The sequence below is a fragment of the Camelus dromedarius genome, chromosome 27 (assembly GCF_036321535.1).
Source record: "Camelus dromedarius isolate mCamDro1 chromosome 27, mCamDro1.pat, whole genome shotgun sequence".
Lineage (NCBI taxonomy): Eukaryota > Metazoa > Chordata > Mammalia > Artiodactyla > Camelidae > Camelus > Camelus dromedarius.
Window position 1 is genome coordinate 20,111,829 of NC_087462.1, and position 23,833 is coordinate 20,135,661.

At 42.7% G+C, this 23,833-nt stretch overlaps 3 protein-coding genes across 5 annotated transcripts in view; 1 reads left to right on the plus strand and 2 right to left on the minus strand.

Annotated features, from left to right (window-relative positions):
• The window catches only part of STK10 (serine/threonine kinase 10), a 106,139-nt gene extending 103,777 nt beyond the window's left edge, over positions 1–2,362 (minus strand). The window contains exon 1 of one of the 2 annotated variants that reach the window (XM_010980425.3): positions 2,003–2,362. In XM_010980425.3, the coding sequence (XP_010978727.3) occupies positions 2,003–2,158 (156 nt within the window). In that variant the 5' untranslated portion in view covers positions 2,159–2,362. Of the gene's footprint in view, positions 1–1,530; positions 1,679–2,002 lie in introns of those variants that run through there. The other variant, XM_064480091.1, reaches the window with a different exon arrangement.
• A 248-nt stretch (positions 2,363–2,610) lies between these two features.
• On the plus strand, positions 2,611–8,086 carry EFCAB9 (EF-hand calcium binding domain 9). The gene is made up of 4 exons (XM_031437794.2): positions 2,611–4,485; positions 6,024–6,172; positions 6,950–7,126; positions 7,871–8,086. The coding sequence occupies exons 1-4, from the start codon at positions 4,350–4,352 to the stop codon at positions 8,060–8,062; spliced, it is 654 nt and encodes a 217-aa protein (XP_031293654.1). The 5' UTR covers positions 2,611–4,349; the 3' UTR covers positions 8,063–8,086.
• A 4,006-nt stretch (positions 8,087–12,092) lies between these two features.
• Positions 12,093–23,833, minus strand: part of UBTD2 (ubiquitin domain containing 2) — a 41,712-nt gene continuing 29,971 nt past the window's right edge. For both annotated transcript variants that reach the window (XM_031437792.2, XM_064480095.1), the window contains exons 2-3: positions 21,664–21,900; positions 12,093–14,364 (exon numbers count right to left, since the gene is read on the minus strand). In XM_031437792.2, the coding sequence (XP_031293652.1) occupies positions 13,967–14,364; positions 21,664–21,900 (635 nt within the window). In that variant the 3' untranslated portion in view covers positions 12,093–13,966. The remainder of the gene's footprint in view (positions 14,365–21,663; positions 21,901–23,833) is intronic.

Consider the following 23,833-nt stretch of genomic DNA (forward strand, 5'->3'; position numbering starts at 1 on the left):
GCCCTGGAGAACCAGGAGGAGACAAAATAACTTGTGAATCAGATGGGCTCCTTTGTATGAAACTTCCAGGGTAGTACAGGGGAGTTCTGGGGGCTAAAGCAGGCAGAAATGACGATCGAAACTGACAAGGGGAAATCTTACCAGCCTAGAAGCAAAGTTCTGCATTTAGGTTTGAAAGAAAATGAATCATATGAAGCCAGGATGCATTAGGGGACGGAGACAAGACTGCAATTGAAAGCCAGCCCCTAACAGAGAATAACCACTAGTGAGATCCAGCAGCACGCACTAAAAACACCGAGTGAACCTTCTGGAGAAAGTGGAGGATGTCGGGAGCTGGTCAAGGGTCCAGCTGCCCTCATGGTGGTCAGAGCACGCCTAGAAGAGCATGCTCCACCCGGGGAAGGCAAGGACACTGGCAGGGTGTCCTGGGAGAGCCGCAAGGCTGAGGACAGCTTCCTGGAGCCACTGGGAGGAAGATGCAGCTCTGAGAAGGGTAAAGAAAAGATGTGTGAGTGAAGAATATGCTGGCTACCCTCCAAGACGTAAGAACCCTCAGGCAGAGAAGGACAGCAAATTCAGGCAGCAGAGAGCCACGGGTATGAGTGTGACAGAGGCTGGCCTCTCCAACCACAAAACCTTTGCTCAGTGGGGGTTCTACCCTCTCACAGGAAGTGCCGGCTCAGAGAGGAGGTGGTAAGGTAACAAAACAGGCATCCAGATGGGCCTGGTTGGCCTCAAAATTGCCCCTAGAGCCGTGTTTCTCTAACTTAATGTGCTTAACCACCAGCTGGGGGGCTTGTTAAAATGCAGATCCTAATTAAGTAGGTCTGGGTGAGGCCTGAGATTCTGCATTTCTGGCCAGCTCCCCAGAGATGCTGATGCTACCCGTCCAAGGACTACATTTTGGTAACTAAGCTCTAGGCTACTTTCAAGGAAAAGAGAGCACGTCTGACCAGGGGAGGGTAGAGAAGCCCTCTCTGTGGTCTAGCCTCCTAAAAGGGCAATCCTGAGGTCAGAGTAGTCTATAAGCCACAAGCGCCCCCAAAGAGGGTGATGGTGGCTCAGGAAGGAGGTGACCATCTGGAGGTACCACAAGCTTAACATGTTGGTTTCTCTCAGTAAATGGTTTCCTGGAGGAAAGATCACGGAAAGGGCGGTGTCAAGCCCTAAGTGTCTGGGTCCCCAACAGGACTCGGCAACTCAGAATTTGTTCACAAACCTGGTTTGTGGAGCAGGAACTAGATACTGACCTGCTGCAAGCGTGTCTAGAATTAATCCACTCTGCCCCACCTACCCCTCCACAAATGCTCTCCGGCTTCCACTCCTCTAGGGGAAAGGTGACTGCAGTCTGAGAGACTCCCCAGCTGTGACTCATCTACAGAATCAAATCTGATCCCTGCAGCGCAGGATTCACGAGGCTTTGACCTCCCCCCTCTGCCCAACCCACATTTCCAAGCCTCACCTCTCTGGAGACCTCCCACCCTTTCCTGTCTCTCCCGTCTCTGGCTTCAGATGTGTCCCCAACTTAACCGGTCTCGACCCTTCCAGATGCAGCCGAGCTTCTCTATCTCCATTGCTTCGGTATTCTCACCAGGATCTGGGTGGCATCTCTTAAAAAGTATTCCTAGTATCACAGGTTTACCGCAGATGTCTCGTCTCGGATGCTAAAGTCCTGTAAGCGCCCCTTTGTCTCCCCCTGCGGCGCCGAGAGCCGTGCGGGGCGCACAGGAAGTGCTCAGAAACTTAGCTCGGGGGCAGCAGCCCTGCCCAGAGGAGGCGTCTGGCGCGCAGGGACTCAGCTGGGCTGAGTGAGGGTACCACCATCACCACTCCCAACCCGCAAAGAACAAGGGTCACCAGGTCGGGAGCCTAGAACCCAGAGTTCGGGGCCGGGGAGCCCCTCTACAGTCTTCCGGATCGTGGCCAAACTGACCAGGGCCAGCGCCCCTTGCTTCCGGAGCCGCTCCACGCGCCTCGGGCCACCTACCCCCAGCGCCCTCACCTTGTAAACCTTGCCGAAGGCACCGTCGCCCAGCTCGCCCACGATCTCCCACACCTCGTTGGGGTCCACGTCCCGGCGTACGTGTTCATATTCGCGGGACTTTCTCTTCTCGAAGGTAGACAGTCGCAGGATGCGGCGGAAATTGGCTAAAGCCATGGCTGGGGGCGAGGTGGAGCCGGCTAGCGCTCGGGCTGGGGCTCCGGCGGCCGCGAGGAGGAGGAGCTGGAGGACGCCGCGGCGCTAGGGGGTTCTCCCCAGACCCGCCCTTTCCCGCAGCCCGACCCAGGTCAAGTGCGCCCTGGGCTGCGCGCAGCAGGAGCACCCGGAACCGCGCAGGCGGCCGCAGCCGCGGTCCCCGCCCCCGCTCGGTCCCGTCCCCGGGCCGCCCCCTGATGCCGGCCGCGCTCAAGCCGAGCCCCCGCCCAGCCCTCAAGCTCCCGGACGCGTTCCCGGGACCCGGCCCCGCGCCCGCCCACCCGGCCGGCTCCACCTGCCCCTCTCCGGCAGCGCCCGGAGACCCCCTAATTGGCTGCGGGCGCTCCGGGCTCCGCCCGTCGCCGCAGGGCACTCTGGAAACTGTAGTCCCCCGCGCGCCGTAGCGCGCCCGCGAGCTAAGGACTAGGCTTTGGAGAGCTTTAGGGGACCTTTCGGCGGGACCATCCCGGGACTGGGAGGCCCACCGCGTCTCGTGGCTCCCAAAAGTTTTGTGGGCTCGAGAGGGGAAGCGAATTGATTTTTCTCGAGCGCCCACTGATTGTTGTCCAAAGACCTAGAAGGCGAACCCGCATTAATCATTGAGTCTGCCCCGCAACTACTCAGCGAGGCTGCTTTGCTCGCGCCCACTTTTCAGGTGGGGGCGCCCGGCAGGCGAGGGCACCAGCCCCGGGCTACAAATCCTGCTGGCGGATCCAGTGCAGATTCCTCGGCGCGGTGCTGCCTCCTAGCGCGGGAAGCGCTACGCCGTTGCGACCGTGGCCAGTCCCTGGAGGCCCAGGCTCCCCGGCTTGCTTCCTGCTTCCCAGGGACTCTGCCCCACCGAGATCCACAAACCGGCCAGGGTTACAGGGTTGGGAGAAGAGCTCCTCGGGGACTTATTTATCACATGCTTCATGAAGGCTCTTCAGATACATTTGCCTATTAACCAAAAACTTTCTTATGCTTAATTTCCCCCTAAAAAATTTTTAAATAAGCTCAGTATACATAGAACTGAAGTCTTCCTGCCTAACTCCCCCGCAAAAACAAACAAACAAACTGAAGTCTTCTTTGATCACCATCATTCTCATCCGGGCTGTTTTTACCTGCCACTGTTAACTGTCTCCAGGGCAGTTACATTTTATCTGAGTCTACTTAGTGGGTTTCCAAAAGGAGAGTGCTGAGGGGTGGGCAGTCTACAACGCTTGTTACAGTAACTCGAGTCTCAAAGAATGTCACACTCCAACCGTCCCTATCCCTACAGAGAATGTCCATGTTGAGGAGTTTTCATCCCTTCCTGAGCAGCAGGCAAACACCAAGTATAGTTCTAAATTTGGAAAGCCACTGCAGAAGCCTGGGGTGCTGGTGGTGGTCTGCACAAAGGGCTCCCTGAGTAAAGTTTGCCAAACACTTTGAAACATCCCCACAGCTTAATGAGTGGTTAGACTGCAGAGTCTTTATCACTAAAAGAAGTGATGGTGGTTCGGTGGGAGCGGACATATAAATGAAACAAGATTGGCCCTGAGTTGACTGATAATAGTTGAAGCTGGGTAATTATTACACGTAGGTTTATTACTAATTATTCATCTACATTTGGATGTGTTTGAAATCCTCTATTATAAAGAACATCAAAGAAAAGAGAAGGTGCTGGTTATACTAACCAAGTTTCCTGCTTTGTTTTTTGGTTCATTGATTTGTACTTTGGTCTTTAAAAAGTTCCTTCTCTCTTTGCTTTTATTTGATTGTACTTATTCTAGGTTCTTTTAGTACTTTTTTGTGTATTTAGATTATTTTGTTTTCTCATAAATGCATTTGGGCTATAAATACTCCTCTGAGAACTACTTTGGCTGCCTAATACAGGCTTTCATGTGTACACTCTCTCCATTTCTAAACAGCCTGTGATTTCAGTTTACAGCTGGTTATATTTAGTGACAGAGGGATAATCAAGGTAACAAGAGATTGAGGACAATAAACATCCACAGCAAAGCTGGAGAACTGGAGGAAGCAATTTTAATTTATTGACTCTTTCCTGTGATGTTTTGACCTAGGAAATCCTTTATTACCAGAGCTTCTCTCTACCCAACATTCTAGTTCCGAGGCAGAATTCTCTATTTTACTCCAGGGTGCCAGAGCCTTCTGCTTAAAGGGCACCACGATGAAACTGAAGAAAGGATCGTTTCTGTGGTACCTCTATCTGGACAAACTATACTGCTTATTATCCGTGAGAAATGTGAAGGCCTTGGTGGATTATTTCCACCTTCTTGACGTGCACCGCAAGAACACCTTGAATGGTCGGTACTTTCAGAGATGTTTCCTTTGGGTCATTACCCGGTTTTTAACTAATGTGCAGGGAAACTTACAGAAACTGCTTCATTAACAGTTATCTGTTTTAACTTCTAAATGAAGCACAGAGAAAAATCGCCACCTGAGACTGGATAGCAGTTCGGTGAGGAGGATGAAGTTGCTCTGGGGTTAGATTCTGGCTCCACCCATGACTCCCTCATGATATGGAGAATGTCATCTTTTTTAAGTCTCATTTGCTTCATCTGTGAGGCTTCTAATAATGGAGTCCCTCTCACAGTTGGAAAAAGAATAACTAAGTGAGATAATGTATGGAAATACTTAGCTCAGTGCCTGGCCACCATAAGGGTTTAATAAGTGTTCATTACTATTACAGTTATTCCTGGGGGCTGAGTCCCACTCAGGCATTAACCCCCAAGACTCTCCCTCAGCACGACTTTTCACCTATCGGATGGGAGGTTGAACAGGTAATCTGCAAGATCCCTTCTACTTCTTGGTACTCGGGAGTGACCAAAACGTGTTGATGATCTTGACCCTGCCTTTGAGTGCACAAACTAATAGATCAGTTAAAATACTTTAGTTTTTTTTTTTTTTTTAAGGACTGGGTTTAAGTAAGGTGTCCTATCCATTCATTGTGACCTGAGAGAGAGAAAAGTCATTTACCAATAGTTTCTTCCATAAAGATTTTTTAAAGAGTTCAAGCTTTATAAAATAATAGACACCTTCATTTTTTCATACTTTCATGTCTCAGTTTTTCTCTTTACATGTAGATTTATACACAGTATGTCACCAAATCCCCACAACAGATAATCCACAGTCCTAGATAAGGCAACGGTAAGGCACCCAGATGTAAACAGAAGAGCTGGGACTGAAACCCAAGGGTTTCTGACTCCAAAACCCACACTCTGAGTCTCACTGGAGTTTGCTGAGCTGAGTTTGCTCTCCCTGGCAACCAACCCACTCCCTGGTGATGCAACACCTGAGAGGTAAAGTCACGTTCCTGTCTTCTGGTCACCAAGGGACTGGATGATGACCTGAAAGAGTGAAGGCACAGCCTTAAGTTTTATAGAAGAGGGATGAGTTTTGAATTTCTCTTTTTAATTATCTCAAGTGAAAGGCCCAGGTGAAAAGCCAGCTTTTGCAATAAAGTGTCCTGGGTCCCCACTGAGAATCAAGCTCTTCCTCCCACGTACGAGGAGCACTTTGAGACTTTCATTGGTTACGTATACGCATCTGTGTGCTCCGTCGAGCGTACTGCTGGGCTCAGAAACCAAGCCCAGCCCTATCCACTATCTCCATCTCCGCAAGTCCAGGCATAATGCTTTTCCACACAGCCCAAGGGCAATTAGGGTTTGAGGAATTGTGGAAGGTATCGTGGCAAAGCCGAAACAAACTATTTATTACCATTGCTGGGTCAACAAGCTTTCAACATGACTACTATTTATGTGACTCCTAGGTGTTTAGCATTTTGGAACTGTTTCAGAAAAATCCATCTTGTCTCCCCCTCCCTGGCCCCCGACCCCAACAGATATACTGTTCTACCACTTCCTTAATCATGTAACTGACTTGAAACGGAAGCAGATCACAACTGTGTTCAACATGCTGGACTGGAACGCCGAGGGCGAGATTGGTTTTGACCAGTTCTACATGCTGGTTTGCATACTGCTAGCGCAGGAGGTGAGTGACGAGTCAGGCTCTGGGGCAGGGGCAGAGCCTGGCTGCTGCCACCATTTTGCTACAGGTAAAAAGTGCATCAGACTTTTTCTTTTCACTTGGAACAGGAAGGAAAGAAAAGAGGGGAGAACTACTTTTGGTTCTTAAATGGTCCACCTATAACCTAGAAATTCCCTAAGGCTACCCAGCCTCCCTCCCCACACTGCCTTCCTAAAGAGCCGGTCTCACCCTGTTGGGTCCCTTCTTGGCATGCCCTTCCTTGCCCGTTTTAGCTGGTGGGTTTTAAATAATCACTGGTAATCCCAAAGCCTCTCTCCCTCAATGATCCCTTTTCAGAGAATTTTCTGAAAGAGATGAATGGTGGAGACGAGAAACGCCCTTCTTCGGGTTCCCACCCTACCTTGCACACACTCCTAGTGTGTATTTACCTATTCCCCACTCCTCGAGGAAAGGCACCGTGTGTCTTCATCATTTTATTACCAGTGCCTCAATTTCCGTAAGTAGATTTTCAGGGAACATGAAGGAAATGCATTCTAGCAACCAGAGCTCTGTCCCGCAGACCTAGTCACTGCAGGGGGCGTCAGTGCCCCCTGAATGCAGGCGCTGGCACAGGACTTGGTACACTGACCACAGAACCCCCTCAACCCTGAGCTGCTGTGACTCTGCCCTTTGTCTTTAAGCTCTCTAGGGAATGGACTAGCGACTATGTCTTGATGCAGCAAGTTTAGAAAGTAGCGCCAACGGCACCGTTCCTTTTCTTACATATTTCTCTCAAAATAGAACCACTTGGGAGAGCAATTTATTTTCCGCCATTCCCGGCCTGTTTTTGAGCTGCTTGACGTGAACGGGGAGCTGAAAATTGGCCCAGCCAACTTCCACACGTACAACTTTCTCTTCAATATTAGAAAACAGCAACTTAGAGAACTCTGCCGTAACTTCGACATCTCAGGTGACCGCGTAAGTGCCGATCCCAACGTGTGGTGTGGCAGCCCCTCTGTCCAAAGGTGGAGGACAATGTCCTGCTACCTACAGGAGAGACGGGTGAGGAGGAGGGTGGGAAAGACCTGCTGGAGCACGTCATGGTGCTGGGATTGGGAAAACTGGAGATTTATAGGCCTGAGGGGGAGAGAGGTTTGAATAACTAACTGCTACGTCATATAACGTGGATAGAAAATTATAGAAATTTGCAGAAAAACTGTAAGGACATTTTGTTTACAAGTTTAAAGAAGGAAACAGATTAACATGGCAGGAGTTGTGGTCTTGGGGGATGGGTTTATAGATTTGAGTAAGTAGAAAGGAAGAAATTCTTGGGTGGGAACACATAAGTAAAAACCCCAGGAAAAAACAACTATGGTAAAGAAAGGGAATCCTGCCTGTTTAAAGAGGAAGTCTGTGTTGGGGAAGCAAGTGAGAGCTAAGGTTTAAAAAGCTGGCTCTCACTGTGGAGAAGCTCAGATGGCAGCCTGACGCGTCTGGACTTGACACAGAACTAAGAAAGTGACCCTCGGTGCCTTCAGAGTCAACAATAGACTCTCTGTTCCTGGCTCCTAAACTACAGACTATAATTATGTCCTAAATACTGGGCCTCTCTAATAAAGTTTCCAGGTTTTTAAATGTGAAATGATTACAGTCCTGCCGTCATCTGAAATAAAGTATCAAATTCTCCCTGAAATAATTTTTCTTTTTTCCCTCCAACATAAGCGTATTAATTACAAGGAATTTAAGCTGTTTACTATCTTCTCCATGGACAAATACCAGGAGAGGCAGAAAGCAAAGAGAGAGAAGAAAGAGAAAGCTCTCATCAAAAAGAAAGCGTCACGTCAAGTTAATGTGAGCCCAAGAGTGAGTCATGGAATAAATGGATCTGAAAGTTTAAGTAATTACAACTTTTAACATATCTAAAAATAAACTTAGAACGTCAAAGTGGATGTCTTTGCGTTTTTACACATGCAAGGTATAGATGAATGCCCCTCAGTCAGCAGGTTCTTAACTTTCATAACCTTTGGACCTCACGTATGACCCACAATAATGTGAAGTAACCACCTTCTCTTTGTTGACACGCCCCAGTTCTGCTGCTGCTTTGCAGATCAACCCTGCCCAGTAAGTCCCTCCCTGTGCATCCACATAATTACCAACTCTCACCGGGGCTAAGCAGTTGGAAGGTGACGCTTTCCCAGTATTTGTCACTATTGGCCCATGCTTTCGGAATCTTTTCTATCCTCCCAATCCTGAGGCAAAAACAAACTTCAAATGGCAAGTGGTGAAATGCTTCTAACCATAAGGGAAACTGCCTTTTAAGGATATGGGGACTGTGTTCTTCCTAGACTTGAGTTATTCTTCGACCAGTTAGGGGCTTAAGCAACTGGACTGAATCTACTAGGGTAAAATAATTATTACATGCCCTTGTATAATTTTAATTTTTTGTGTAATTAACCCCTTGAATAATTTTTAAGTGTTTTTAGCTCGGGGCTTGTGAATCCTCTCTACCTGGTTGCACTGTGACATTAAGGATAACCACCATTTAGCAAGTGCTTGCTATGGGTAAGGCAGGTGCTTGAGATGCATGACTTTGTCGTCCTAACCCTGTGAATTAGGTGTTATCCTCAACTTACAGGGAGGAAATTGAAGTGTCAAGATCAAGAAACTTATCCGAGCACACGACTTACTAGTGGTAGGACCAGAATTCACATCCAAGATCAATCAATTAGATGCTTGTGCTTAGAGCAAGCGATCTGAGTAACACTCCAGTGTTAGCAGCTTGTTTAGCATTTCATGGCTCAGAACTCCCTTCTGCATAATGCTAATCACCACATCTCCTTCTAACATAGATTTCTGAGGAACAAGTTTGGCAAGTAAAGAAACACAGCTCCTTTACTACAAACCAAGAATCTGTTAAGGATACATTATGCAATGTAACTGACCGTAAGGCATTCAGCGAGTTCCAGAGCACTGAATAATCACCGAAAATCACTTTGTCCGTGCACCAGACAAGAATATTGCTCAGCTAAGACTGTCTGTTCATGAGTCAAACTTGTTTCAGGAATGAGCTGGTAGTTACCCCCTCCTCCCTGGAAATCATCAAGGTGATTATAAAAAGCACCGTGATCTATTAGATTAAAAAAAAAAAATCCTTTTGAGAGCTTTTTCATAAACTGGGTGCTTCTAGAATGTAATCAGGAGACTGAGCATTTAGCTCTGAGAGGTGAAACTCAGTGTGAAAACTAAAATTCAGCTGCACCAGTTAAAGTGGTGCTTTGGGGACTAGGGGTACGACAAAGAAGCCAGTCTGTCAGTGTCCACTTTAGGCCTTCTTTCTCAATTACATTATGTGACTTAAATTTTTTTTTAATGTGTATTTGTAGGTGTGCGTGCAGATGCTTCAGTTAAGTTTCACTGTCTCCACAGTGAATTAATCCACTGTGCTTTTAAGGGTAGAGTTTAGACCAAGCACGTTTAGCTATGTTTTTGAATGGCAGTAACACTCTGCATTGTTTCTATGTCACAGCTATGTTAGAATTACTTGGTCAAGAAAGCACGTGTTTCTTCAGAAGCCTAGGCAGTAGGTCGAGGAGGAGCACTTGCAGGGGCAGGTGAACAGCAGGCTTGGCTGAAGAGATGAGTCCAGTTTCAGCCCAGGGCCATGGGACTGGTTCCTCCACAGTCTACATCAGCTGTAAAGAGGAAAGAATCTGAGAGAGGGCTACCTAAGCAAAGTGAAAGAACGTCTCTTGCACTAGTTCTTAGCTCTCACAAGCCTTATGTTAAACACAAAGATTAAAAAAGGCCAAACCAACTTTGCCGACACCTGCTGACATGGGCAGTTACGTCTGTCAGCTGTCCCTACAGAGCAAGAGGACAAAATTCACAGGAGATTGGCTATAGCAAGGGATACAGCCACATTTCTCCTCTTTTCTCTTTTCCATAAGTAAATACTAAAGCGTGGCATTGGAGAATTGGAGGTAGATATGGATATATTTGTTAATCCATCCAATTAGCAACAAAAGGCCATTAAAAAAGTATAAAAAATTATCGTAAAATAGTAGTTTTTTTCACATTGATAAGAAAAAAACATATGAGAATTATTCAATAAGTTGATCTGGTAAAGTGGGATAGCTAACTAGCTATCTGGAAAGAAAATAAGTCTGGGCTATTACTCTATTCCTTGCACCCAAATAAACTCCAGATAATGAAATCATAAAAGAAATACTAAAAACAGACAAATTTTTTTATAATCTCAGTGGGTAAGAATTTTTGAAGTTAGGAGGGAAAAAAAAAGATGCCATAAAATACAAGACTGATAGATCTGACCATGCAAAAACCTAACATTTGCACATGGTAAGTTACACAAAAAACATCATAATACATGACAGAAAATGACTAATCTCCTTACTATAAAAAAATAGAGACTAAAGACCAAAATGCACTAGGAATATGGGCAGACAATTCACAGGAAAAAAGAACAAATGGCCTTAAAATATACAGTAAAATGCTAAATTTTACACAAAGAAAAAAACCCTCAGAAGTAAAAACACAGGACACAGGTTTTTACCTAGATTGTCAAGGATCAAAAAGTCGGTCAAGGATATAGGGAAGTAAGAGCAGTCACACTGCGTTAGTATTAAACTGTACAACCTATGTGGAGGGCCATTCAGCACCTCTGCTCTCTAAACATGAATACTGTTTCACGTAGCAATGCTCCCTCTTCAGGAGCGTGTTCTGCAGGTATACACAGATGCAAAGATGTAGCTATGGAAAAGGACTTTTCACAGCAGCATGGTTTGCAGCAGCGAGACTGGAAACAGCCAGGCTGACCAGAATTAAGAGTCTGAAATACCATGGCACTGCAAACAATGGAATACCACTGCAGCCGTCAGAGGAACGAAGCGGATCTAGCTCGACCTACGTGGAACAATCTCTAAGATTCGTCATGTTAGAGAAAAATCAAATGTATAGAATAGCACATTTATGGAAAGAAACAGGGTAAGGTGGGTGGATATAGGCATATACACTAGAGCAGGGGTTCTCACGCTGGGATCCCCAGACTAGCAGCAGCAGCAGCACCTGGGAACTTCTAGAAATGCGAACGACTGGGTCCAACTCACACCTACTAACTTGGAACCGCTGGGGGAAGAGCCCAGCAACCTGCGCTTTAATAAGCCTTCCAGGTTACTTCTGTTGCATGCTCAAGTCTGAGAACCACCGTGCTCAGAGTATTTTAAAGAGACCCAGGAAACTGGCAACAGCTGTCACGTCTGGGGAGAACAAGCAGGAGATGAAGAACAGGAGTGGAAGAGAGGCTTTTCACTTTGGTAGCCTGGATTTTTTTTCCCCATGTATCTATCACCTATTTTGATCCAAAATGGATCAAGAAATGAGCTCAGTGCTTCTGAAAAACTGAATTATGAGCTTTGGTTTACAACATGATTTAAAAATGAAAAAACCAACAACCCAATATCGACCAAGATTTCAATGCAGCAAATAAAGCATATCTAACACTGACCATGTATAGTTTAACACAACAGAGCCTAAGTTTGGTGATAATGAACTAGCTATTTACTGAGCCGAGGTTTTGAAAAGAGGGACAACCTTTTTAAAGGTTTTATCAGAATGAAGCAGATTACTCTTATTGTGGAGAGTAATAATAATTAAAAACCCAGAATAAAGGCAAAGACAAAGGAAAAATTGAACTTTTTTTTTTTTAAAAAAAGCACAAAAACCCTACATACTAAAATTGTACACATCAAGTATTGGTCCAATCTTATACCAATCTATTTACAATTAAACAGCACCATGGTTTTCTTACCTAGGTTAGTTAAACATGCCCAGAAAGTTGTTATTCAATGTGTATGTTCCTTTAAAATAAACTGAGCTCTTAAGAGAGCTCAAATCCTCAACAAACAAAAAAACTTTTACCAACCATAGATTATTGTATCACAAAATTTACTTAAGAAAAATAGATTTGAACACTTCTTTCTTTCCAGTCGACAAACTTTGAGAGATGTTGCTATTCAATGTGGCACACAAAATAACAAAGAAACTTTCTGATGACAGGGCATTATATATTGAAATACCCTTGTGTACCTCCACTTCCACATACAAAAATACTCCTTTGGAATTAATGCTGCTGTCTCCTGTTGAATTTAGATCCAATTATCAGCAAACCTAAATTAGATGTAGCCACAATCTTTAAAATGATTGCATAAAAAAAGAGAAGTAGTTAAAGCTCTCAGAAACATATGTTACAATTATAGATATTATGTCTAATTAGGCTATAGGAAATTGAATACCATTTTAAACATTACATTCAAACTGATTAGCAGTTTTGTTTTGCTATTAAAATTAATAATGGTGCTTCACATCCAAAATAGGTGTGGAGGTTTATTTCCCATTTGAGAATATTAAGTGCCTTCTTGCCTCTATTTTCCATCTCATGGATTTTCAGGGGTTCACACAGCAGGTGGGAGCCCTCTTCTCACTTATGGAATTAACTTTGTAACAGCTCCAAATTAAATATAATCCTTGGTAGCTTTTTAGCAGTCACAGTACAGAAGAATCAGGTTATCTCACTGAATTTGTCAGTGCTCTAATCTAGTCTGCATATGGTTCTTAACATGCCTCTTTGCTAGGAAAGATGAGAGAGGAAAACTCTTATCCACCACAACCAGAGGTCACATAGAGCTGTGGGAAACACTGAAGTACAGAAGCAACGTTTCAGCATCTGGTCTCACTGCCGATGTTTAAGTGATGACAGTAATCTTTCACACTAGTAAATTATAAGTCGAAATTTTTTTCAAAAGATTGAAGATAGGCACAATTATTCCAGGCACAGATAGAATGGGTTCTCCTTATACCCTCTCCTGCAAACTCAGGGAGAAGAGATAATTTCTTATCCTCTTAACAAGCCGTACTTGATTTCCTGCATCCCCTGGCCTAGGATCCATGCAGCTGGGGGCACAGTTAGCTCTGAGAAATTCCAAACAGAGTGGGTAGATCAATGAAGGTATTATATAGTAGTGATCTTCTAAACCTGGTTATGAAAACAACTTCATTATAAAGACATTTCAAAATACTTCTGCAGCAAGAGGACAAGAGACTTTTCAACTAAGTACCAGTTGAAAATCAGAGATCTGAATTCACTGACTAAATTATTGCCTAGTGTTCCAGAAAGGTGCTGGCACCAACGTGCTGGAAGGCACCAAAATTTAGTGTGAATGTAAAGTAAGGAGCTCAACATATGGGGATGAGGCAAGCAATACTGAAACACAATTTGCCAGTCTCTACTCCTTTATGGCTAAACATTAACTGAGCTAAGAATTAAGACCAGAAAAGAAGGGAACCTCAAATACTGCTCTTTTTGTTTCCATTTTTAAAAGCTCAAGTTTTATAACTGTTACCGGTGATTCCTGGAAATTGTATTCTAATTTTTAAGAATTCTGTATTCACAAGGTGCTTGGTGCTGTTCTTCATGGATGCGGTGTTCTATTTACAGTCCGAATCATTTAAATATAGCCATCACATAGTTGTTGGGTATTTTAAAATAAATGGTTATCTATTTCTTAACTGCCTCTCAAATTAGAAATTGTAATTACATGAGTCTCGAAGGCTGGCTCTTTGTGTTTTATTAATTATTTTTGTTGGTCTCCATCACAGATGGAAGTTTTCACTGGTAATTCCTCAGAACTAAATTCATTCATACGGAATTCAGAGCAGTGAAAATAAATTTCACGCCTTAGAGTAGGAAATGCTAACAACAACGAAAAGGAGCAGGAGGGACCTGGTGGCAGTCAGCAGGCCAGCTCAGTTCTCCACTGGTGTCGGGTTTTGCAAAGGCTGGCTCATTATAACCTGTACAACGTAGTCCTTTGGGATCTTCAGCTCTTCCAACTTCATTTTGTCGGTGAGCGGTCGACCAGAGAAGAACCACCGCTGACTACACGGTTCCACTCCTTCTGCTGCATGTAGCCGCCTCTTCATGTGGTACACTGTGTCTGTGCTGCGGACCACGAGTTTGAGGTCTTTGCCAGTGGAAAGGCGCAAACGGAGCTGAGATTCATATCCAGAATTGGGCGGTGGCTCAGGAATATCCAGAGTCTCTATGTCACTCTTTTCCTCTATCATGTTGATTGGTGGTGCCAAGCAGTAGACTGGAAGCTGGTATCTATTTCCCAGTTCATCATAGCACTCTGTAAGTGCACCTTCAGAAAGAGAATATATGAGAGTTTAATCCAAATGAATGTATTTTTGTTTACATCTTGCAAAATGCTCAAACATCTCTTGCCAGCTTGCCACTCACTGTAGAGGAAAAAATACAAAATAAGGCCGATCTGTCAGCTGATCTTCAATGATCATCATCAAGGCCCATGACCAACTACTTGAGTGTTTATCGAATTTTACATTAACCAAGACACTGGCTCCTTACCCCCACTTCTAAGTCATTTCATACCTAACTCACACTTAAAAGAAAAGAAAAGAAAAGAAAAGAAAAGAAAAGAAAAGAAAAGAAAAGAAAAAAGAGAAGAGAAGAGAAGAGAAGAGAAAAGAAAGCACATAAAATTCAAATTTACTAATAGTAACAATGCTTAGACTAAATTACAGGAGATTCAAATTGCACTGGGATATCTTTTTAAGAAATTAATCATCTAACCTTTAAAAAAAAAAAAAGCAACCCCACCCCCCAGACCCCTAAGCCCAATTCTTCACAACACAGTGTTCCAGAGCAGTTTTCTTAGTGCCTGGACTCTCGACATTAAAGCACCTGGCCAAGAGTCCTCAGTCTAAAGAGATCACAAAAGACAGATGACGAGCTTACCAGCTGCCACGGGCTTAGGGTTTATATGTGAATCTCACTAGTACAACTACCAGAGAGACGCCTGAGGTGTTTTACTTAACCCTAATTAGTCAATCTGTTATAGAGAAGCTATGAGTTAAAAAGGAAGAACAAAAGGGGTATGAAGTTTATAACCCACTAGCTCAGGGGAGGGGAAAGAAGTGTTTATGGTTTAAAAGATAGTATTAATGGCTAATTTCTTTATAATTACCAAGCCTTCCTTTGGGGAGCTTCAAAGCATATTTAATGTATGTTTTCTTGTAACGTTATTCATAATGTGTCCTTTGCTCAATCTGGAACATTAATGCCAGCTGATTATCAATTTGGATAAAACTCAAAAACATCTACCTTATTCAAAACACTCATACAGAAGCTAACGAATATGGGGAGTAGAACACTGAGGAATGGCTAACAATGAACATAAATGAGTCAATAAACTGATTTCTGTGGTCACTATCAACAGGCTGAAAATACATCCCAAATGAGACTGAAACCGTCACCAATCCGCCATGGGCTGAACTGGGCCCTGCCTTCTAAGTTACATAAGATGGGCTGGGGTGAGAACTCAGTCACCAAGCATTAATATATGAGAGTCTCCCCTTTCCTCTGTGTTTAAAGATAATGTTCAGCCTCTGTGTTGTTCACTAATTAATCTGAACACTGCTATGATACTGTAGAAATGGATATGTTTCAAGCATAGTTGTGATCACCAGCAGTTCCCCACACTAGTAACCATTACACTGCGGTGTCAATGTTATTTACAAATAGTCAGTCAGTTGTGCAGACTTCACTGTTCACATACTTGACATGGCCTGGATAGAGTCATAAGGCAAAGAAACCTACCAGTGTCTTCCAGATGGGCTGGCCATCAGGAGAACTAGAAAAGAGAAGGCCAAGAGTTCACCACAGACTCATCACCTCTCTTAACACCTTCAGATACACATCCCACTGATACTGGGGGGTCAGGAGTGTCAGCCTGATAGTCACAAGAGCATATTTACATAACTGTCCTGCTAGAAAACAGTCTCTTAGCAAGGCAACATTCTAAAGCACTGCCTTTGGGATCAGGAGACCAAGATGACACCCCCAGCCTGGTTACTAACCAGGTAATTACTAACCAGGTGCACAACCTTGAGCAACATTCTTTAACTTGTAATACTTATCTCAATTAGCAAAATGAGGCAGGATAAAAATGACCTCTAGAATGGTTTCCAGGCTGAAACATGCTGCTTCACCTTCATGCACCACAACAGACAGAAAATAGGAGTGTGAACCAAAGCAGTCAAACTGTAGGCAGAAAAATGTCTTGACCAATAGACAGCCTGCATTTTCAGCCTCCCCAGAAACTAGGACGATAGGCCACAGCAGCCTTTGGTACAGTGCTAACACAGCAGTGCATGCCAACCTCAAAACAAACGCACAATCTTACAGGCACTTTGGCTCTTCCCAGATCTGAACGCTCACTCTTTTCATCACAATGGAAAACTGAGTCTTTCCCCTTCTATCCTTCAGCCCAGCAAGCCAGGGGTTCAGTTTCAGAACTCAAGTGGCTGAGAATAAAAACTCCACAGGAGAGGTATACCTAGATGGCATAGCTTCTTATTCTGGCTCAGGCAGCCTCATATCTATGATGCTGGAAATAAGCTACCCAGACTCTGTATTGCTTAGAAGCTCCCATATTCCAGTATTTCAGGGAAAGGTTAACTTGTGTTTTATTTAAAGTGAGTTTTGGTTTATTCTTTTCCTTACTTCTGCCTGTCGTGAAATTATACTGTAATCAAGTTATAAATATGCTTTAGTTTTAAACTAAAAACTAAACGGGAAAAATTCGGGCCATGAGGTCAAATATGATTTAATTACATTTTAGGCTACAGTTTTATGGGTTACGCCCTCCTCAAATTAAATATCTTGGATTATAAAGTATCGATAAAAATAATCAATATAGCCCACAGCTGAGTATTATCCCAGAATCACCTATTCAGAGTAGAATGACTCCTCTGTAGGCCCGAACTCTTTAGAATTACACACCTCCAAATTCTCCACCCTTTAATGGCCCCATACATATCTCTTTATTAAAAACAAAACTGCTTTGCTAATAGTGGTCTCTATCACACAATCTCTCTAGGACTTCTAAGGACCACTAGAAAACAATTCTCAAGTTCCAAAGAGTCGCTGCACGAACATTTACCAAACACCTGGCAGTGTGTAGGGTATGTCACTGGACTGAAGTAGAGAAGGTTACACGAGAGCCGAGATTGTCCTTGATTGCCAGGAGCTTATAATCAAGTTGAACAGATGCAGCATACCCACCAAAGATTTAGGTACAAATCGATACACTGAAAATCAAACAGGAGCTGAGATGTCACACAACAGAAATGTGACTAGAGCTGGTAGAACCAAGAAGCAAAAATTCTGTAGAAATAGTGTGTTCTGGGCATGACAGACTACAAATGAAGGGCATCCCGAGAAATAGGAATGATATGGAAACAAGAACTAGTACAAAATAAGCAGGCAGTAGCAGGAGGCTGTACTGAGGTGGAAGACATACTCAATGGTATGAAATTACTAAATAAACAGCAACAGTGAAAATCTAATAGAAGAGTTCAGGAGTTTAGACTTGGGGGAAATTTCCAGAGGAGGCTAATACAGGTAAACGAGTCATTCATCCAACAAATACTGAGTGCCTGCTGCATGCCAAGCAATGTTCCAGGTGCTAGAGTTATGCTAGTGAACAAGACAAAGCCTAAAGATTATTTTATAATTTGATGAAGAATGACTGACTGGAATCAGGGGGACCTGCTAAAATGCCTGACTAGCAATGGAAAGAAATGGATCTGAGAGAATCAGTGGTAACTGGTAGGATCTGAGACAGGTTAGGAAAGGAGAATCACCTAACAAGGAAACGCGAGAGCGAGCGAGCGAGTGAGAGAGAGAGCGAGAGAGAGGGAGAATTTAGGGTTACAAGGGTCTCTGCTTAGTTTCTTAACTGCTTCAGTTTCGGGGAGATACTTCAACTGAATCATCTGAAGGTAACTGAAGAAGCATACTGGGGAAAGGGTAAAAGCGATTTGCAGAGTAAGAATCTCGAATGTACAAGTTCAAACATAAATGTAAACACAGAGTGCTTACTAGCTCTAAGCACTTTACATACATTAACATTTAATCCTCACCACAGCCCTCTAAGGTAAGTCTATCATACCCATTTCACAAATGGGAAAGCTGGAGCAGAGAGAAGTAGCTTGTCCAAGGTCAGAGACAGTAAGTAACAGAATAAAATAATCTGATTCCTGAAGAAGTCAATGCACAACATAGGGAAGAGACTACAGTGCTTGGCATAGTTCTACAAGACTCCCAGGTTAATGATATGGTTAATGCGAAGGAAGAAATGCAGTTGGAAAAAGGCAGAGGACAAACATAAAGGGATTAAAAGCCAAAAATGAATCATAAGGGGCAAGAAATGACACTGCAATTGCTGCCTAACAACATACTCACCACTGATGCTAATGACAGGTCAAAGGAGGATCTGGAAGATGAGGCAAAAGAAGGCGGTAAGATGCTTCAGTGCTGTGAGGTCACCATACGTAGTGACAGAATGGACACATCACTGTAAACTCATTTACGATATTTGAGAGGAATGTGCAAAAAAAACAGGGCATGGCTAGAAGATGGAGAGTTTTTCTTAAAGAAACCCCATGTTTAAACACAAAAGGCAAAGAACCCTGTTAACAGGGATTTTTCTACCTTTCCAAAATCACTCCTAGTTATGTGCGCATTTACAATTAACAAAAGGTTTTGTTTTTTTTGTTCTTTTTGGTTTTTTTTGGTCAGAGGAGGTAATTAGGTTTACTTATTTATTGTTAGAGGAGGTACTGGGGATTGAACCCAGGGCCTCATGCATGCTAAGCATGCACTCTACTACTGAGCTGCACCCTCCCCTCTACAAAAGGTTTTTAATGATCGCCCACTGGCCACTGGCGGTGAAGTTCATTTAACAATTCTCCACTAGTTCTAAAGACGTTCTAGCCAGGCTTGCTTACGTTGCCCACCAAACATCCTCTGTGGAAGTACACTTGTCCTTTTTTTCCCTTCTCAAAAACCCATTATAGGCCTTGAGTCCCAGCAGAGGCAGATGGTCACCAGGACAAATGAGTGCCAGGCCATTGCCTCTCCAGGTCAGGAAGCCCTGAAATGTCCCCGTGGTAGGAAGAAAGCTGCCAAGACTCTACCTTCTGTTCCGATATCATACATAATTTTCTGAAGTTGTTCTTATTTATCTTCTATCTAGATGACTGGCTCAGATACTCTGTTTTCCTTGGTCAACTGTTTTCTATGGCTGTTTTTAATTAGGCTGCAAAATATTTCACAAGAAAATTATAAAAACAAAACTAAATGATATGCCAAATAATAAAAACAGCTTACTAAATGTCAGAAAGTCTAATACTTTTTCTTTTGTCAAGTAATCTTTCAGGTTAAAAAGAAAGGTATCTTTTTAAGCATAGAAAGGCCTCTCTACCAGTATTCCCTCTATGCTCCTTAAGGGACTGCAGCTCAGTCTCAAATTTTTTACCACTAGAGACTTGCAGAGCTATATGAACAAATCTGTAAAAGTTAAAAACTTTGGAGGATATGAAAATGTTATTTTGACTGTGGTGATGGTTTCATGGGTGCTTACATGTCAAAGCTGATCAAACTGTACACTTTAAATGTGTGTTCAGTATTCTTCAGTATACATCAACATAGCTGAAAAAAATCTAATATTTAAAACATACTGGTAATCTGATATGGAAATTAATTAATTTAATTTCCCAAAATTAATTAAGAAATTAAGAAAGCAATGTCCAGAACTACAAGGACTCTGTCACATTGGGGGCCTCTTCCAAGGATGAGAAAGGATGTCTTTATTCAGCTTGACTTCACTTTTCTAACTGACCTAGAAGGCATGAATTCTTTCACTTTCCAAAAAATGTGACCCTACGGCAACTGAAGACCTAAACATGTAAGTGACTAGGACATAGCTAAAAAGGACAAGATCACTGAAATAACAGAAGTAATGGGAAGGAAAGAAACAGCGGGTTAGACCTATGATTCAGGCAGCCCACTGCTCAGCCTGACAGAGGAACAGAAGAGTGGAGAAGCAGTGAACCTGAAAGAAGGAACAGTGGCTTTGGGGTCACCACACTCAAATTTTAATTTAGATCCTAATCTTGGATACATTCAGTCTGTTTCAAGGACTACAGTATCTACCTCACAAAGTTGTTGTCTAAGGATTAAATAAAACATATGCAAAAGTGACCAGCACATACACTAAACACTCAATGTCAGTTTCCTTCTCACCCAGGTTTTAAATCTCAGAACCAGACTCATGGAGGAGAGCTCACCAACAGCAATATCACAAAGGACCAAAGTTTCATCACATCTGAGTCCACTGCTTTATGCTTCACGACGTTTCCTACAAGCCTCACAATAACATCAAAAGGGCCATCAAAATTACCCTTCATCCAGCTATTACGAGCAGTCTTTCAGGACTAACAACTGACAGGCTCTCTCACGCAAACACTCGGCTGGGAATTATATTAAACTTATGTCTGGCAGCCCGGCTTCAGCAGAGGCGAGAAAGGATAATGACTAAAGGTTTGTCCACTGAGTCTCTATGGCTTCTGAGATCTAAACCTGAGACGACTTCTCTCCATTGTTAGTAGGAACCACTGAAGTAGAAGCTCTACAATACTGGGGCAGGGGGAGAACTTGATGGAGAACTAGATTATACAGAAGTTGGAAAATACAGGTTTATCAAGTGTTCCCTTTCTTGAGACTTAAAAATACAATGGAATACTATTCAGCCATAAAAACTGACAACATAATGCCACTTGCAGCTACATAGATGTCCCTGGAGAATGTCATTCTAAGTGAAGTAAGCCAGAAAGAGAAAGAAAAATACCATATTATATCGCTCATATGTGGAATCTAAAAAAAAAAAAAAAAAAAAAAAAAAAAGGAGAAGAAGAAAAAATGAACTTAGCATGCATGAGGTCCTGGATTCAAACCCTAGTACCTCCGTTAAAAAGTAAATAAAAATAAATAAACCTAATTACCCCCCCAATAAATATATAAAAACAAAGTTAAAAATAAAAAGACTAAGGAAGAAGATGAACTTAAATATAAAACAGAAACAGACTCATAGACATAAAATACAAACTTGTGGTTGCCAGGGGGAGGGGGGTGGGAAGTGACAGACTGGGAGTTCAAAATTTGTAGATACTGACAGGTATATATAGAACAGATAAACAAATTTATATTGTATAGCACAGGGAAATACATACAAGATCTTGTGGTAGCTGATGGTGAAAAAGAATGTGACAATGAATATATGTATGTTCATGTATGGGTGAAAAATTGTGCTCTACACTGGAAAATGACACACTGTAAACTGACTATAACTCAATAAAATAAAATTTAAAAAAGAATACGCAGACACACACAATATAAACTTATCTCAAGCTGAAAGATATACAAAGAAGCAAAGAGGAATGCTCCTCTTTTGCTACATTAAAAAAAAAAAAAATTAGAACAATGCATAGCAAGAAAATGAACACTTCCCAGTTGGTTTCTTGCTCTTAGAAAGGAGCTGATGATGTTCCACTTGGTCCCTGAGGACAAACAAACCTACCATGTGGTAACGTTATATTTGCACCATCAATGATTGCTTGTGCCAGTTCATGATCATTGCTCTCAAAAGCATGTGCTGCAGCCTTCAAGGCGTCCCAAATCTCTTTACGGCCTTCAAAAGCTGGTGCAGTATCCCAAAATTCGTCTCTCTTGCTGCGCAGTTGTCCATCTGTCATGGGATAATCACTTTTCCATTTGGGTTTCTCCTTTTTCAAAGGCTGGTTACGACCTAAAGCAACTGAGAAGAAAAATAAAAGGCTGACATCAAAACCAAAATTTATAAAAGATGTATTAATAGTTTATCTGGTCATTCTTCTTTCATTCTCTCCTCAAAATTATGGCTAGAAGTTGGCCTACGAGTTAATTTTTGCATTCTGAAATTCCCCTAACCTATTTTAGATCTACAAGAGCAAATAGGTAGCTCTATCCAAACCTTCCATTGACAAGTTTTAGCTCTTTTCCATTCAGCCTGCCTTCTCCAAAGGATAATTTTTTAAATTATGTAGAAAAATAGTAGTAAGTATTCCATCAGACAATAGTGGCAGGATTTACAAAGAGTAAAGATGTCGTCAAAAAGAGGTGAGATACTAGGGAAAAAAACTCCAAATGGCAGCAGTAGCTTGAATCTCTTGAACCCTGAACATATGAAGTCGGAAAGCAGGAACGGAGAAACCCCAAAGAGGGAGGGAAAAGACTGCTTTGTGGTGTCCAAAGGAAGAACAGCCAAACCATCAGATCCACAAGGAAACCTGATGATAGAAAGGGATGAGGGAGAGAGGTAGTGCTTTACTCTTGGAGGAACTAGGATTGAACAGGCGATCCTTGATGCTGGGCCAAGGGAGAAGGTCTCAACCACAAGGAGAACTACAACACCCTAACAGAGTTTCAATCCAAGAGGAGAAAAAAAGAGGGTTAGAGTCCATTCCCTTTTTGCTCTAAATGACAGCATGGCTTCTCAGAGAATGTAACAGGCAGTACTGCTAGAACAAGTCCGATGCAGCTTCTTTGCACTCAGATACTCACCTGGCATATGATAGAGACATTCTTATCTTATACAGTGCCATAGATACGAAATTGTCAAATAGATGGAAGAACAGGTAAGAAGAAAAGTGAAGCTTGATGGAGTGTTGGGTAAGAGTGGGTGGGAAATAAATGACAGAGTGGGTAGGAAGGAGAGGGTGTGTGTCAAAATTCAAAGTTCTATATATAATTGAAGGAATACTAATTTAAAGAAATTACTCTCCAAATGGTTCTGAAGAATCCTCAAATTAACCACTCTCACTAGCCCAGGGCCAAATGAAATTTGGCCTATTCATAACAGAAATAAAACAAAGTGACTCAAGCCCCTAGGCAATCTCTATGCCGTATACCAGGCTATATTCCCAGATGACAGGACCAATTAATGCTGCAAAGTGTATGTGGTTTGACACCTGGATTAAATCATGTTCTCATCACCCAATCTGGCCACTTTATCTCAAGGCAGCACGCATCAGGTCTGGTCCTCTCACCTTCGGAGCCGCACACCATGCCACTGCCAGCTCTTTTTCTCTTAAAACACTCAGTATTTTGACTCACTGTACTTTTTGGTCCTCTGATTTGTCCTAGTGAAATGCAAACCAGTTGAGTTCTAAAAGGGTGTATACAGCAGAAAAGGAATATTGTCTATTTAGTAGAAGAGTTGAAAATAGAACCCAAGTCTCCTTATTTAATTAACAAATATTTACTGAATGTCCACTAAGGCTAACACTATAGATGTACGTACCAGGTTCAATTCAAATGTGAGAAATGCCATCTACAGTAATGACTTTTCCCTGCATCTTCTAAATAATACAGATAAATGCAGACAGAGCATTATTACCCAAAAGGTGTTCAGAATATGTCAGATAATCACATTCTACCCGCTACTGATTTCACCAATAAAGTAAATTTACCTTTACATGAGTCATAAATAGTTTAGAGACAACACTCACTATTAGCTTACTGAGCAGGGAGTAGAAGATAGGACACCACAGGTACCTAAACAGGTATCTAGTTCAATATTCAAATAAGATACCTATCTGAACTATTCAATACTAAAATAAGATACCTATTTTGAGTCAAATTCCATGTATACTTTAGTAGTTCCAGAGAACTGTCTAGCATGGTATGTATTAAATGTGCCAGAAAGTTGG

What these genes read in the sequence shown, in the direction of transcription:
- EFCAB9 (XM_031437794.2), top strand. Translation starts at nt 4,350, where the DNA reads ATGAAACTGAAGAAAGGATCGTTTCTGTGGTACCTCTATCTGGACAAA. An exon ending in CCGCAAGAACACCTTGAATG is followed by an intron (nt 4,486 to 6,023) that starts GTCGGTACTTTC and finishes CGACCCCAACAG; the next exon opens with ATATACTGTTCTACCACTTC. An exon ending in TCGACATCTCAGGTGACCGC is followed by an intron (nt 7,127 to 7,870) that starts GTAAGTGCCGAT and finishes CTCCAACATAAG; the next exon opens with CGTATTAATTACAAGGAATT.